General features: G+C 40.3%; 1 protein-coding gene across 1 annotated transcript in view; it reads left to right on the forward strand.

Moving 5' to 3' along the window:
• Positions 1 to 13,041, forward strand: part of THEM4 (thioesterase superfamily member 4) — a 47,899-nt gene that overhangs the window by 17,792 nt on the left and 17,066 nt on the right. The window contains exons 5-6 of the mRNA XM_006900142.1: positions 5,930 to 5,942; positions 11,293 to 11,439. Of these exons, the coding sequence (XP_006900204.1) occupies positions 5,930 to 5,942; positions 11,293 to 11,439 (160 nt within the window). The remainder of the gene's footprint in view (positions 1 to 5,929; positions 5,943 to 11,292; positions 11,440 to 13,041) is intronic.

A 13,041-nucleotide genomic window follows, 5' to 3' on the forward strand; every position in this document is an offset into this window, starting at 1 on the left:
TGGCTTCCCTTTTTACCCTGTTGGAGAAGTTTTTGGATGTGCATAGGGATTTGATTCTTAGAGGTCCCATTCATCTATTTTATCTTCTCCTGGTTGTAGAGAGAATCTTTGTTTTCTTGATATTGAGCTTCAATCCATATTGAAGACAATAATTTTTGACTTTCTGCAACAGCTACTTCAGGTCCTCCTCAGTTTTAGAAAGCAAAGTGTGTTATCACATATCGCAGGTTGTTGATTCCTCTGGTAGTCTCTGCTTTCAGCCAAGATTCATCTGACATTGGCAGTGATGTCCCTAGTGCCATGGCCTCTTCTATAGCCAGCCTGTACTTCTGGTAGTTCTCTGTTGATGTACTCTTTCAGTCACTTTTGGATAGTATTCTGCAAAATTTTGCTTGTGTGTGGTATTAATATTGTATGATTGCTTGGGTCCACAATCAACACTCTTCGTACCAGCAGCCAGAAAATCAAAAGACAAATTGGTTTAGGAAAGTCTGCTGTCAGGGATGTCTCCTGAATGCTGAAGTGCAAAGATGTCAGTCTAGAGACTAAGGTGCACCTGATCCAAGCCATGATCTTTGCAAATACTTGCTATGCATCAGAAGGCTGAACAGTGAATAGGATAACAGAAGAAGAATTGATGCCTTTGAGTTGTGATGCTGGAGAAGAGTATTGAATATATACCATGGACTGCAAAGAGAACAAACAGGTAGGTCTGTCCTTGAGAGGGTGAAAGCAAGGTGCTCTCTAGAAGCAAGGATTTTGAACATACTTTAGACATGTTGCTAGGAGAGACCAGTCCTTGGAGAATGATATCAAAGGTGGAAGGACAACGTAGGAGAGGATTACCCTGGATGATTGGATTGACATAGTGACTAGGGAAATGGGACAGGTATGTCAGAGACAGAGATTGGCTCAGGATAGGACTGAGTTCAGATCTGCTTGATATAGGATCACTCTGAGTCACAGGGGACTCGATGGTACAAAACAAAAATATACCTTTTGTTCAAGAACCAGTGGAACTGAAGAAAGAAGCCCAAGTTTCAGTGAAAGCTACAGGAAATTATGGCACACCAGATGATATAGTTCAACAAATGAATGCAGTGCTGTTGTGCTCACTTGTCTATGTCAAGAAATTTAAAACACAGCTTCCTCGTCACCAACTAGAATAGATTCATATCTGTGTCCATTCCAAAGAAAAATGATCCAACATTTTCCATCAGAATGTGGAAATCATTAGACAGTAACACATGGAAGTAAAGTCTTGCTAAATAGAAGCCAGGATGACATCACCAGGAACTGTCAAAATTTAAACCTGGATTCAAAAGAGGGAGTGGAATAAAGGACATCATTACTGATGTCAGATGGATCTTGGCTAAAAGCAAAGAATACCAAAAAGATGTTTACCTGTTTTTTATTAACTAAGCAAAGGTATTTGACTATTGTTGTTGTTATGATTGCCATTGAGTCAAGCACAACTCATAGCAACCTGATGAACAAAAGGCCTGAAGCCTTTCTATAACTATCGTCATTTATCAAAGTTCATAGAGTTTCCAGAGGCATGTTGTTTAGGAAGTGGATGCCACTCCTGCTTCCAAACCTGTCTTAAATTGGGTAACAAATTTGGCATTTGACACCCCAGTGGCACAAGGTTCAGCATCACAGCAAACCCAGGTTACCTCAGTACAGAATTTTGACAGAGTGCTGTACCACCTCAGAAGACTGTTCCTCCAAAATATAATAACAACTGACTTTAAAACAAAAGTCTTTCCCAAGGTCTTGTTGACTCTAAAAAAGAGGCTTAAATAAAAAACAACCAATATAGTATGTTTGTTATGTGTCGTTGAGTCGCCTGTTACCCATAGCAACCTTATGTACAACAGCTCTGAACTCTTCCCTGTCCTGAGCCAGTCTCACTAATTCTGACACACCAGCCCCCATTGCCCTAGGTACTGTATCAATCCATCTCATCTGGGGTCTTCCTCTCTGTGCTGTCCCTCCACTCTTCCGAGCATGATGTCCTTCTCCAAGAACTGATCTCTCCTGGCCATATGCCCAGAGTATGTGAGATGGAGCTTCAAAATCCTAGCCTCCAATGAGAGACTTGGTTTCATCCTCTCCAAGACAGACCAATTTGTGTTCTTGGCAGTCCATGGTATGTTCAAGACTCTTTTCCAGCATCTCAACTCAAAGTCATCTGTTGTTCTTCTGTTATCCTTAGTCATTGTCCAGGATAACACTGAGAAGAGTGAGAATCACAGAACACTTAATTGTACTGATAATGAATCTGTACATAGACCCAAGAAGCAGTCATTTTAACAGAACAGGGGAACACTGCAAGGTTTAAAATCAGGAAAAGTGTATGTCAAGGGTTGTATTGTTTCAGTATACTTATTCAGTCTATGTGCTGAGCAAATAATTTGAAAAGTTAGACTAGGTGAAGAATGTGGCATCAAGATTAGAGGAAGAAGAATCATTAACTTGTGATATGTCGGTGATACAACCTTAATTGCAGAAAGCAAAGGCTTAAAGTGCTTACTGGTGAATAGCAAAAGATTTATAGCCTTCAATATGTTGTTCATCATTAGAAAACTAAAGTCCTAATAAATAGAGAAAAGATTGACGTTTTCAAGGATTTTTTTGTCTGTTCACATTTAATTCCCATTACTAGGGTGCTCCTGACCCAAATCATGCCAATTTTAATTGTTTCATATGCCTATAAAAGTTGCACAATGAATAAGGAATACTGATTCTGCTGTCATCTTTAGTCATTGTCCAGTTCTCTGATGTATAGCAAGTAATGGCGAAGACCATGGCCTGGATCAGGCATACCTTAGTCTCTAGACTGACACTGCTGCTTCTCAGTACTCTGGAGAGGTCCTTGACAGCAGATTTTCCAATGCAATTCATCTTTTGATTTCCTCACTGCTGGTGCCAAAAGTGTTGGTAGTGGAGCCAAGCAAGCTGTAATTGTTAGCAACCTCAATATCTTCATCTATTGTGGTACTACTGCCAGTTGGCCCAGTGGTGAGAATCTTTGTCTTGATGTTGAGCTGCCATCCATATTAAGACTATAGTCCTTGAATTTATGTAGCAAGTGCTTCAGGTTCTTCGTTTCAGTAAGCAAGGTTGTGTCATCTACATAACATAGATTGTTGATGAGTCTTCCTCAAATCTTGATGCCATATTCCTCATCAGCTTCCTGAATGATCTGTTCTGCCTATAGATTAAAAAGGTATGGAGACAGGATTCATCCTTGGCGCACTCCTTTCCTGATTTTGAACCATTCAGGGTTTCCTTGTTCTGTTCTGAGGACTGCTTCCTGGTCAAAATATATGTTTTGTATAAGCCCAGTCAATTGTTCTGGGATTCCCATTTTCTTCAAGGTTAGCCACAAATTGTTGTGATCCATATAATCAAATGCCTTTACATAGTCAATGAAACACAGACATTCATCTGGTACTATTTTTTGGGATTATCTAAATTAAATCCAGCTGGTTAATTCTAAATACAAATTTTTCACGCACAAAAAAAAAGGAAAGAAATTAGACAATATTATAGTTTCAGGAATGAAAAGGTATTTAGATAGGATGCATCTTTGAAGCACTCCTTTCCTGATTTTGAACCATACAATGTTTAAAATAAATATGAATGGACATACTATGCCTTTCCTCTACAATAGTAGACCTCTGGTGGCCTAATGGCAAGAAGCTGTGCTTCAGTCCCAAAGGAATGTGGTTCAAGGCCACCAGCTCCTCAGAGGGAGAAGGATGGGCAGTTTCCTCCAGTAGGATTAATGGCCTCTGAAAACCCACTGGAGGATAAACTATGGGTTGGTTGTGAATCTATCGTACACAACAACTGCAGCAGTACATTTCAGCCACTATTTTGAAGCAGCTGTGTATTTTCAATCACAACTTAAGCACACAGTTGTATAATTATACATATAGTTGTTGTTTGGTGCCATCGAGTCGTAGACGACTTATAGCGACCCTGTGAGCGAAAAGGCCTGAGCATTGTTCATAGGATTTCCAGAGGCAAGCCATTTCAGAAGTGGATGCTGCTCCTGCTTCCAGGCTCATTTTAGCCGGGAAGCTCCAGCAAACACTGTCCACCATGGGTAACCATTACCATGTTTGGCACACCAGTGTCACAGTGGTCAGCATCTCAGCAACCACGAGTTACCTCTGTACAGCAATGCACAGACTAATACTATACCATCTAGAAGAATGTTTGACAGGAAAACAATTTGAACCCGGCCTGAGGGCCGCAGATCAAAATCATCCACCTTCAGCTTGGTAGCATATCTTTCTGTCCACTAGGCCAATGTAATCAATTATAGTAATTAAGAAAAATCCAAGTACCCTAGGATTTACCCTGAACTTGTGTGTCTAGGGCTAAGGGTTTGAGCTACAAATCTAAATGGCAGTGGGTGTGGTCTGTTTCAGATGGTTCTAATGGGTGGTGTAATGGAAATACATTACCTCATCTGCAGAAGAAAAGATAGGATCTACCCCATAAAGATCGCCTTTGCCTTGAATTGATTCCAACTCATAGTTATCCTGTGGGAACACCGTAGGACCACCTCACAAATTTCCAAATCGGTAATCATCATGGGACCGGAAGCTGTGATAGTGTGCTGCTAATCCAAAGACTGCTCATTTCCGGTGGTTTGGAGAAAGATGAGCGTTCTCCTTCAGCTACAGCGCACAGCCTCAGAAACCCAAGGGAGGGTAGCTATGAGTCAAACAACTTGGAGGCAGTAAGTGATTAATCCTTTTGGAAACAGATCACCTCCTTGCTCCTTCAGAGAAATTAATGGGTTTGGCTAGCCATTCTATTAGTTAACAGCCACATACTTAACCGGTAAGCCACCACAGCCTCATGCCATAAAGATGATAGCCTAGGAAGCCCTGTGGACCAGTTTGACTCTGTTAGTTTAGCATTGCTGTGAGTCAGCAGTACCTAGCAATAACAGCTGTTCAGATCTCCATTTTGTGGGTTTAAAATCCCAATTCCAGGGATTAATGGGCTGAATTTGGACTATTTCTATTCAGTGAAACTGTCATTTCTCAGACTAACTCACGACCATCAGTAAAATTTCGTCCTTCTTTCCCCTGTAAAGGGAGCAGATGGAATGTGGAGGTGGCGATGACTGAGTCTGACTTCTGACCGCTTCATAAAGGAGAACTAAACAATATCCCTCGACAATATCCATAGCAGCAAAGAGAAAGCTGCTAGGTCAGTCATGATACCTCACATGCTTCTGCACCTATTTCCACCAGTCACTGGGTTTGATATTCTCTGTTGACTCACAGACTTTACTTACTCGCAATTGTGGTACAAGAGTGGTACCCTTAGGGAAATAGGTTGGGGCGGGGGTGGGAGAAGCAAAGACTATCTCACAATGCAAGTCTAAATTTAGTTTTAGCAGTCCCAAGCCAGATTAACAGCAAAATGTTGTTTTTAAGAGCTATGGAGTCATTTGCTCATAGCAACTGTATGTACAACAGTTTTGAACCCTGCTCTGTCCTGTGCCAACCACATCATCTCCGACAAACCCATCACCTTTTCCCTAGTTACTGAGTCAATCTATCTCATCCACAGTCTTCCTGTCTTGTGCCGTCCTCTATACTCCCAACCATGATTTCCCGCTCCAAGGACTAGCACCTGCTTGCAACATGCCCAAAGTGTGTCAGATGGAGCTTCAGAATCCTTGTCTCCAAGGAGTACCCTGGTTTCACCCTCTCCAGGACAAACTTGTTTGTTCTCCTAGTGGCCCGTGGTAAATTCAGTACTCTTCTCCAGCACCACAGATCGAAGGCATCAATCCTCCTTCTATCATCCCTGTCCAGTTTTCTGATGCATAGCAAGTAATTGGGAAAGCCATGGCCTAGATCAGGCATAATCTAAGATCAGCCTTAGTCTCCAGACTCCAAACTTTTGTTGCTCTTCAGCACTCTGGAGAGGTTCCTAAGAGCAGATTTTCCCAATGTTACTTGTCTTTTGATTTCCTGGCTGTTGGTACTAAGTGCTGATTATGGAGCCAAGCTGTTAATAATCTCAGTCTCTTCACCATCTATCATAATGTTGCCAGTTGGCCCACTAGTGAGGATCTCTGTATTCTTGCTATTGAGCTTCAGTTCATATTGAAGGCTAGCATCCTTGATTTTCTGAGGCAGCAAATTCCTCACTCAGGTCCTCCTCAGTTCCACCAAGCAAGATTGGGTCCTCTGCATAAGTCAGATTGTTGATCAGTCTTCCTCCAATCCTGATTGCCATATTCCTCTTCAGAAGGACCAGCCTCCCAGATGATGTGTATTGCATATAGATTGAAAAGGTACGGAGATAGGACATATCCCTGGCGTACTCCTTTCCTGGTTTTGAACCATGCAGTGTTTCCTCACTCTGTTCTGATGACTGCTTCCTGGTCCAAGTATAGGTTTTGCAGAAGCACGGTCTCTGGGATTCACTTTTTTTTTTCTTCCAAAGTTAGCCACAGTTTCTTGTGATCCAAACAGTCAAATGCTTTTGCATAGTCAATGAAACAGATAAGACATTCCTCTGGTATTCTCTGCTTTCAGCCAAGATTCATCTAACATTAGCAACAATATCCCTAGTCCCCATGGCCTCTTCTAAACCCAGCCTGGACATCTGGCAGTTTTCTGTTGATGTACTGTTCTAGTCGTTTTTGGATAACTTTCAGAAGGACCTTCCTTTCATGTGATATTAATGACAATTTTTCAATAATTTCCAACACTGAATCCATCCATCTCATCGAGGGTCTTCCTCTCCTGCGCCACCCCTCTACTCTCCCAAACATGATGTCCCTCTCCAAGGACTAGTCCCTCCTTGCAACATGCCCAAAATATGTCAGAAGAAGCTTCAGAATCCTTGACTCCAAGGAGCAATCTGGCTTCACCATCTCCAGGACAAACCTTGTTCTCCTAGCAATCCGTGGTATATTCCACACTCTTCTCTAGCACCACAGCTCAAAGGCATCAATCCTCTTTCTATCAACCCTATTCACTGTCCAACTCTCTGATGCATAGCACATAATTGCAAAGACTATAGCCCAGGATCAGGCACACTTTAGTCTCCAGCCTGACATCATTGCTCTTCAGTACTCTTGAGGTCCCTGACAGCTGACTTTCCCAATGCAATTCATGTCTTGATTTTGTGGCTGCTGGTACCAAGACTGTTGACTGTGGAGCAAAGCAAACTAAAACTGTTAACTATCTCATTCACCATCCATACTGACGCTGCCAGTTGGCCCAGTGGTAAGAATCTTTGTTTTTTTGATGTTGAGCTTCAATCCATATTGAAGGCTGCAGTCCTTCTGCAGCAAGTGCTTCAGGTCCTCCTCAGCTTCAACAAACAGAATTGTGTCATCTGCATAATGCAGGTTGTTGATGATTCTTCCACCAATCCTGATGCCATGTTCCTCCTTGTACAGCCCAGCGTCTCGGATGATCTGTTCTTCATACAGATTGAAAAGGTATGGAGACAGAATACATCCCTGACGGATCCCCTTCTTGATTTAGAACCATGTAGTGTCTCCTTGCTCTGTTCTGACGACTGCCTCTTGGTCCAAATATAGGTTTCACACTAGCATAATCAAATGTTCTGGAATGGCATAAGCACAATCAAATGTTCTGGGATTCCGGTTCTTCTCAGAGTCAGCCATAGCTTGTTGTGATCCACAAAGTCAAAATCCTTTGCATAGTCAGTGAAGCACAGATAGACATTCTTCTGGTATTCTCTGCTATCTGGCAGTTCTCTTTCGACATATTTCTCCAATAGTTTTTGGATAATTTTCAGCAGAATCTTTCTCACATATGATATTAATGTTATTGTTCGATAATTTACACACTCTGTTGGGTCACCTTTCTTTGGAATGGGCACAAATAACAATCTTTTCCAGTCAGTTGACCAAGTGGCTGTCCTCCAGATTTCTTGGCATAACTTAGTGAGCACATGGTAGCGTCAATTGCTATGCTATCAACTACTGGAGCCTTGTTTTTTGCCAATTCCTTCAGAGCAACTTGAACTTCCTCCTTCATCACCACAGGTTCTTGCTTATACGTTATTTCATGAAATTCTTCTGTGTTAGCCAATTCCTTCTGATGCAGTGTCTGTGTACTCCTTCCATCTTCTTTTAATGCTTCTTCGATCACTTAAACATTCTATCTAAAGTATCCTTAAGTATTGCCACCCGTGGCTTGAATTTGTTTTTCAACTCCTTCAGCTTAAACACTGAGCGAGTTCGACCTTTTCATTTTCTAACTCCAGCTGTCTGCACATTTCATTATGTATCTTGCTTTGTCGTTCCGAACTGCCTTTTGAAAGTTTCTATTCAGCCCTTTGATTCCTTGGTTTCTTCCTTTAGCTTTGGCTTCTCAGGGCTCTAATGCAATATTCAGTCTCATCTGACATCCATCTTGGTCTTTTCTTCTTTTTCAGCCTTTGTAATGAACTTTTGCATTCTTACTGGACAATTTTCTTGATATACTCCCAGAACTCATTTGGTTTACACTCACTGGTGCTCAGGGTTTCAAACCTGTTTCTGAGATGGTTTTGAAAGTTGAGTGGGAAAGAATTAAGGTCAGGTTTTGGGGCCTGTGGATTTGATTTAATTTTCCTCAACTTTAGCTTGAACTTGCATATGAGTGGTTGGTGGTCTATCCCACAATCAGCACCTCGCCTGGTTTTCACAGCTGATATTGAGCTTCCCCAGCGAGTCTTTCCACAAATGTAATCTGTTTGATTCCTATGCATACCATCAGGTGAAATCCATGTGTATAGCCTGCATTTGTGTTTCTTATTAAAGGTATTTCCAATTAATAAATCATTGAATGTGCGGACTTCTATCATTCTATCCCCAGCCACATTTCTCTGAGTCCGTTTTCCTTCTTCCCTGTTCCCAACTTTTGTGTTCCCATCACCCATTATTATCAATGCATCTTGATTGCATGTTCAATTTCTGATTGCAAAAGTTGATAGAAATCTTCCAGTTGCTCCTCTTTGGCTCTAGTTGTTGGTGCATATATTTGAATGATAGTGGTATTCATTGGACTTCCTTGTATGCGTGTGGATATTATTCTGTCACTCACCACATTGTATTTCATGACGGATCTAAAAGTGACTTTTTTAATTATGAAAGCAACCCCATTTTTTCTCACCTTTTCATCCCTGGCATAGTAGATCATATGATCATCTGATTCAAAATGTCCCATGCCAAGCCATCTCATTTCACCAATACCTAGTATGTCAATATTTATGTGTTCTATTTCTTTCTTAACAATGTCCAATATATGTATGGATATTAACTTGTCACTAAAAATGTTGTACTTCAAGATGGATCTAGAAATGACTTTTTAAAAATTTTTAATTTATTATTAATTTCAGAGAAAATTTACAGACTTTGGATTTCCATTCATCGTTACACTTTTCTCTCCTCCCAACCCTCCCCCCCAGTACACTACCCTCTTTGAAAAGTAAAAGAGAAATTCTTTCATTGCTTTACAAACCCTCCCCCCACCCCAAGGTCCACTCCACTATGCAGGCTTTGCTCTGGACTCCCATCATGACAAAAATACCTAATCACATATCCCTTTTAAAGTTTTCTCCCTCATCTGTTTCAATGCAGTACACATTATTGAACCCATCTTTCTCAGTCCCTCCCCAACCCTGAGGTCAGTCCTGCTTTACAACAGTGGCAGTCCTTTACAACAGTATTTGTCCTTTTGTGACTGAGTTACTTCACTTAGCATAATGTCCTCTAGGATCACGCATTTTGAATAATATTGTATGAGTTCCTTGTTTTTCAATGCAGCGTAGTATTCCACTGTGTGAATATACCAGAGCTTTTCTATCCATTTGTTGGTGGGCACTCAGGTTGTTTCCAGCTCCTTGCTATGGTGAACAAAGCCGTGATAAACATGGGTGTGCATATATCTGCTTGGATGTCAGTTATGGTCTCTTTGGGGTATATTCCCAGTAGTGGAAACTTTTTGATAAAGTGCCATACCACCTTCCACAGTGGTTGCACCATTTTACACTTCCACCAACAGTGAATAAGGGGTCCAGTTTCTCTACAACCTTGCCAGCATTAGTTGCTTGCTATTCTGTAAAATTTTGCTATTCTGACTGGGGTGAGATGATATCTCATAGTTGTTTTAATTTGCATCTCTCTTAGAGCTAGGGATTTTGAAGATTTCATCATGTGCTTGTTGACCATCTGAAGGTCTTCTTGGGTGAAGTGTCTGTTCATATCCTGTGCCAATTTTTTCAATTGGATGATTTACTTTTACCTTGTTGTGGTGAGAAATTACTTTTAGAATTATGAAAGCAACCCCATTATTTCTCACCTTTTCATCTCCAGCATAGTAGATCATATGGTTTTGTGATTCAAAATGTCCCATGCCAATCCATTTCATTTCTCCAGTACCTAGTATGTAAATTTTTGTTTTCCATTTCTTAACAATGTGAAATTTTCCTACATTCATGCTTCTCACATTCCACATTCCAATTCCTTAATTTATAAAAGTCCTAGTTTCAGTTCAACAGAAATGCAAGAAGCCTCTTATTTCCTCGATTAACCAGCAAAGTTTGCCTCAGAAAAGTTTTAAGTCGGCTTCTCCTTCAATCATCCAGCAAAAACAGCAAATCTTTTAACTGTGGCCTTTATCACAGGGCTTCTCGGGTTACACCTTGCTACAGTTTCTCCACGGCAGTGCCACAGTCTCGCTCTCATCAGGGTCTCACTCTCACCACGGTCTTTCTCCAGTGTCTCTCAAGTCTTGCTGCCTAGTATGGGAAGCACTCTCTCTTACCCTAATCACACAGCTTTTGATTTGTAAGACCATGTATCTACAAGTAAGATAGCTAAAGACCAAAGGGGGCTAGCGAATGGCTTAAAAGGCCAACTTTTAAGCTAACACTCCATACATTATTCATCTTCTTAAATCTCATTTTAACTACACTTATTCTAAGATTAATTCTGTGAGCACATTTCATTTGTGTATCATTTAATTTTACATACTCTTAGCTTATATATTACACTTTCTGACTGTAAGTTTGATTTCATTCCCCTATTAATTTTCAAGGGTAAAAGTCATGTTATTTTGGTACCTTTGCCTCTTCCATTCTTTATCCAGTTCATAATTTAATTATTAACTCACTGGCCTGTGATTTTAGCAGGTACAAGTGCAGTTGTGACATTTTTCTAAAACTTGTTTCTCATGTGCTGTTTGTTGCCTATCCATTATATTTCCCTACAGGCTCAGAGCAGAGCAAAGAAAAACTAATACCAAAGACCAAGTTATTCACCAGAAGCTTTGACGATGGCCTAGGCTTTGAACATGTAATGTTCTATAATAAGGATGAGAAAAGAATGGTTTGCATATTTCAAGGAGGTCCTTACCTACAAGGAATACCTGGGTAAGAATAATAGCCTAGATATGTGGGATATTTTTTTGTCTTATCTCTCTCCATATATTTGAACTACAATGAAGGCAATAAAAAGATAGTATAGATGTATCTTTCTTGACATGGAAAAAAAAAAGTCCAGTGTAATGGAAATGAGAACTGCAGAGTGGGAGTAGGGAGAGTATAGTTACATTAATATCTTAAACTTACTCTAAACTCACTCATCACACACATTTTTTTAAAATAACATATTTTTAATGTATTTCATTAAAAAAATCATACAGCATAGTGCTATAGAGTATAATTTAAGATCATCAAGGTGTTAATAGTAGTTGTCACTAGGTGCTAGATTATGGTCCTTACTACATACCTATCTTTTTTTAGCTGCATTTTCTAAAAAAAAAAGTAAAATAAAAGGAATACTGTTGACTACTGTTCACCAGTATTTATTTATAATAAACTATATGCAAAGATTAACACTTTGATTACTACAAAGTTGTTACTGTCTTCAACGGAGCCAGTAACCCAAACATTTTCTTATCTAGATGAAGAGGTTTTTACTAGTGGTAAGATTTTTCTCTCAAATAATTTTGCAAATAAATACTTTTGTTAGTGTGACTATAATAGGGATTTTGATAGTAAGGCTTTAAATTATCTGTTTAGTTACTGGGTCATTTACTTGAAAGCATGTTGTTGTTATGTGCCATTGAGTCGCCTGCAACTTATAGCGACCCTGTGTACAACAGCCCTAAATTCTGCTCTATCCAGTGCCAATTTCACTGTCTTTCACACACCTACTCCCATAACCCCAGTCACCAAATCAGTCCATCTCATAGAGAGTCTTCCTCTCCTATGCTGTCTCTCCACCCTCCCAAGCATGATGACCCTCTTCAAGGACTGGTCCCTCTTTGTAACATGTCCAGAGTATGTCAGATGAAGCTTCAGAATCCTTACCTCCAAGGAGCAGCCTGGTTTTACCATCTCAAGGATGAACCTGTTTGTTCTCTTAGCAGTCCATGGTATATTCAGGGCTCTTCTTCAGCACCACAGCTCAAAGGCATCAGTTCTTCTATCATCCCTAGTCATTGTCCAGCTCTCTAATGCATAGCAAGTGATTGCAAAGACTGACCTGTATCAGCTGCACCTTAGTTTCCAGACTGACATCATTGCTCTTCAGAACTTTGGAGAGATCTCTAACAGCAGACTTTCCCCTCGCAATACATCTTTTAATTTCCTGACTGCTGGTACCAAGAGTGTTGTGGAGTCAAGCAAACTAAAGCGGTGAACAATCTCAATCTCTTCACCATCTATCATGATGCTACCAGTCATCCCAGTGGTAAAAGTCTTTGTTTTCTTGATATTGAGCTTCAATCCATATTGAAGGATTTGAATGAGATCTTCTAAGAATCAAATCTCTATGCACATCCAAAAACTTCTCCAACAGGGTAAAAAGGGAAGCCAGAGACTGGGAAAAAATATTTGACAATGACATGTCAGATAAGGGACTTATATCTAGAATTTATAAAATACTTGAGCACCACAACAACATAAAAGTAAACAATCCAGTTGGAAAATGGGCACAGGATATGAACAGACACTTCACCAAAGAAGACA

The sequence above is a fragment of the Elephantulus edwardii genome, unplaced genomic scaffold (assembly GCF_000299155.1).
Source record: "Elephantulus edwardii isolate Elephantulus edwardi_28Jun2011 unplaced genomic scaffold, EleEdw1.0 scaffold00273, whole genome shotgun sequence".
Lineage (NCBI taxonomy): Eukaryota > Metazoa > Chordata > Mammalia > Macroscelidea > Macroscelididae > Elephantulus > Elephantulus edwardii.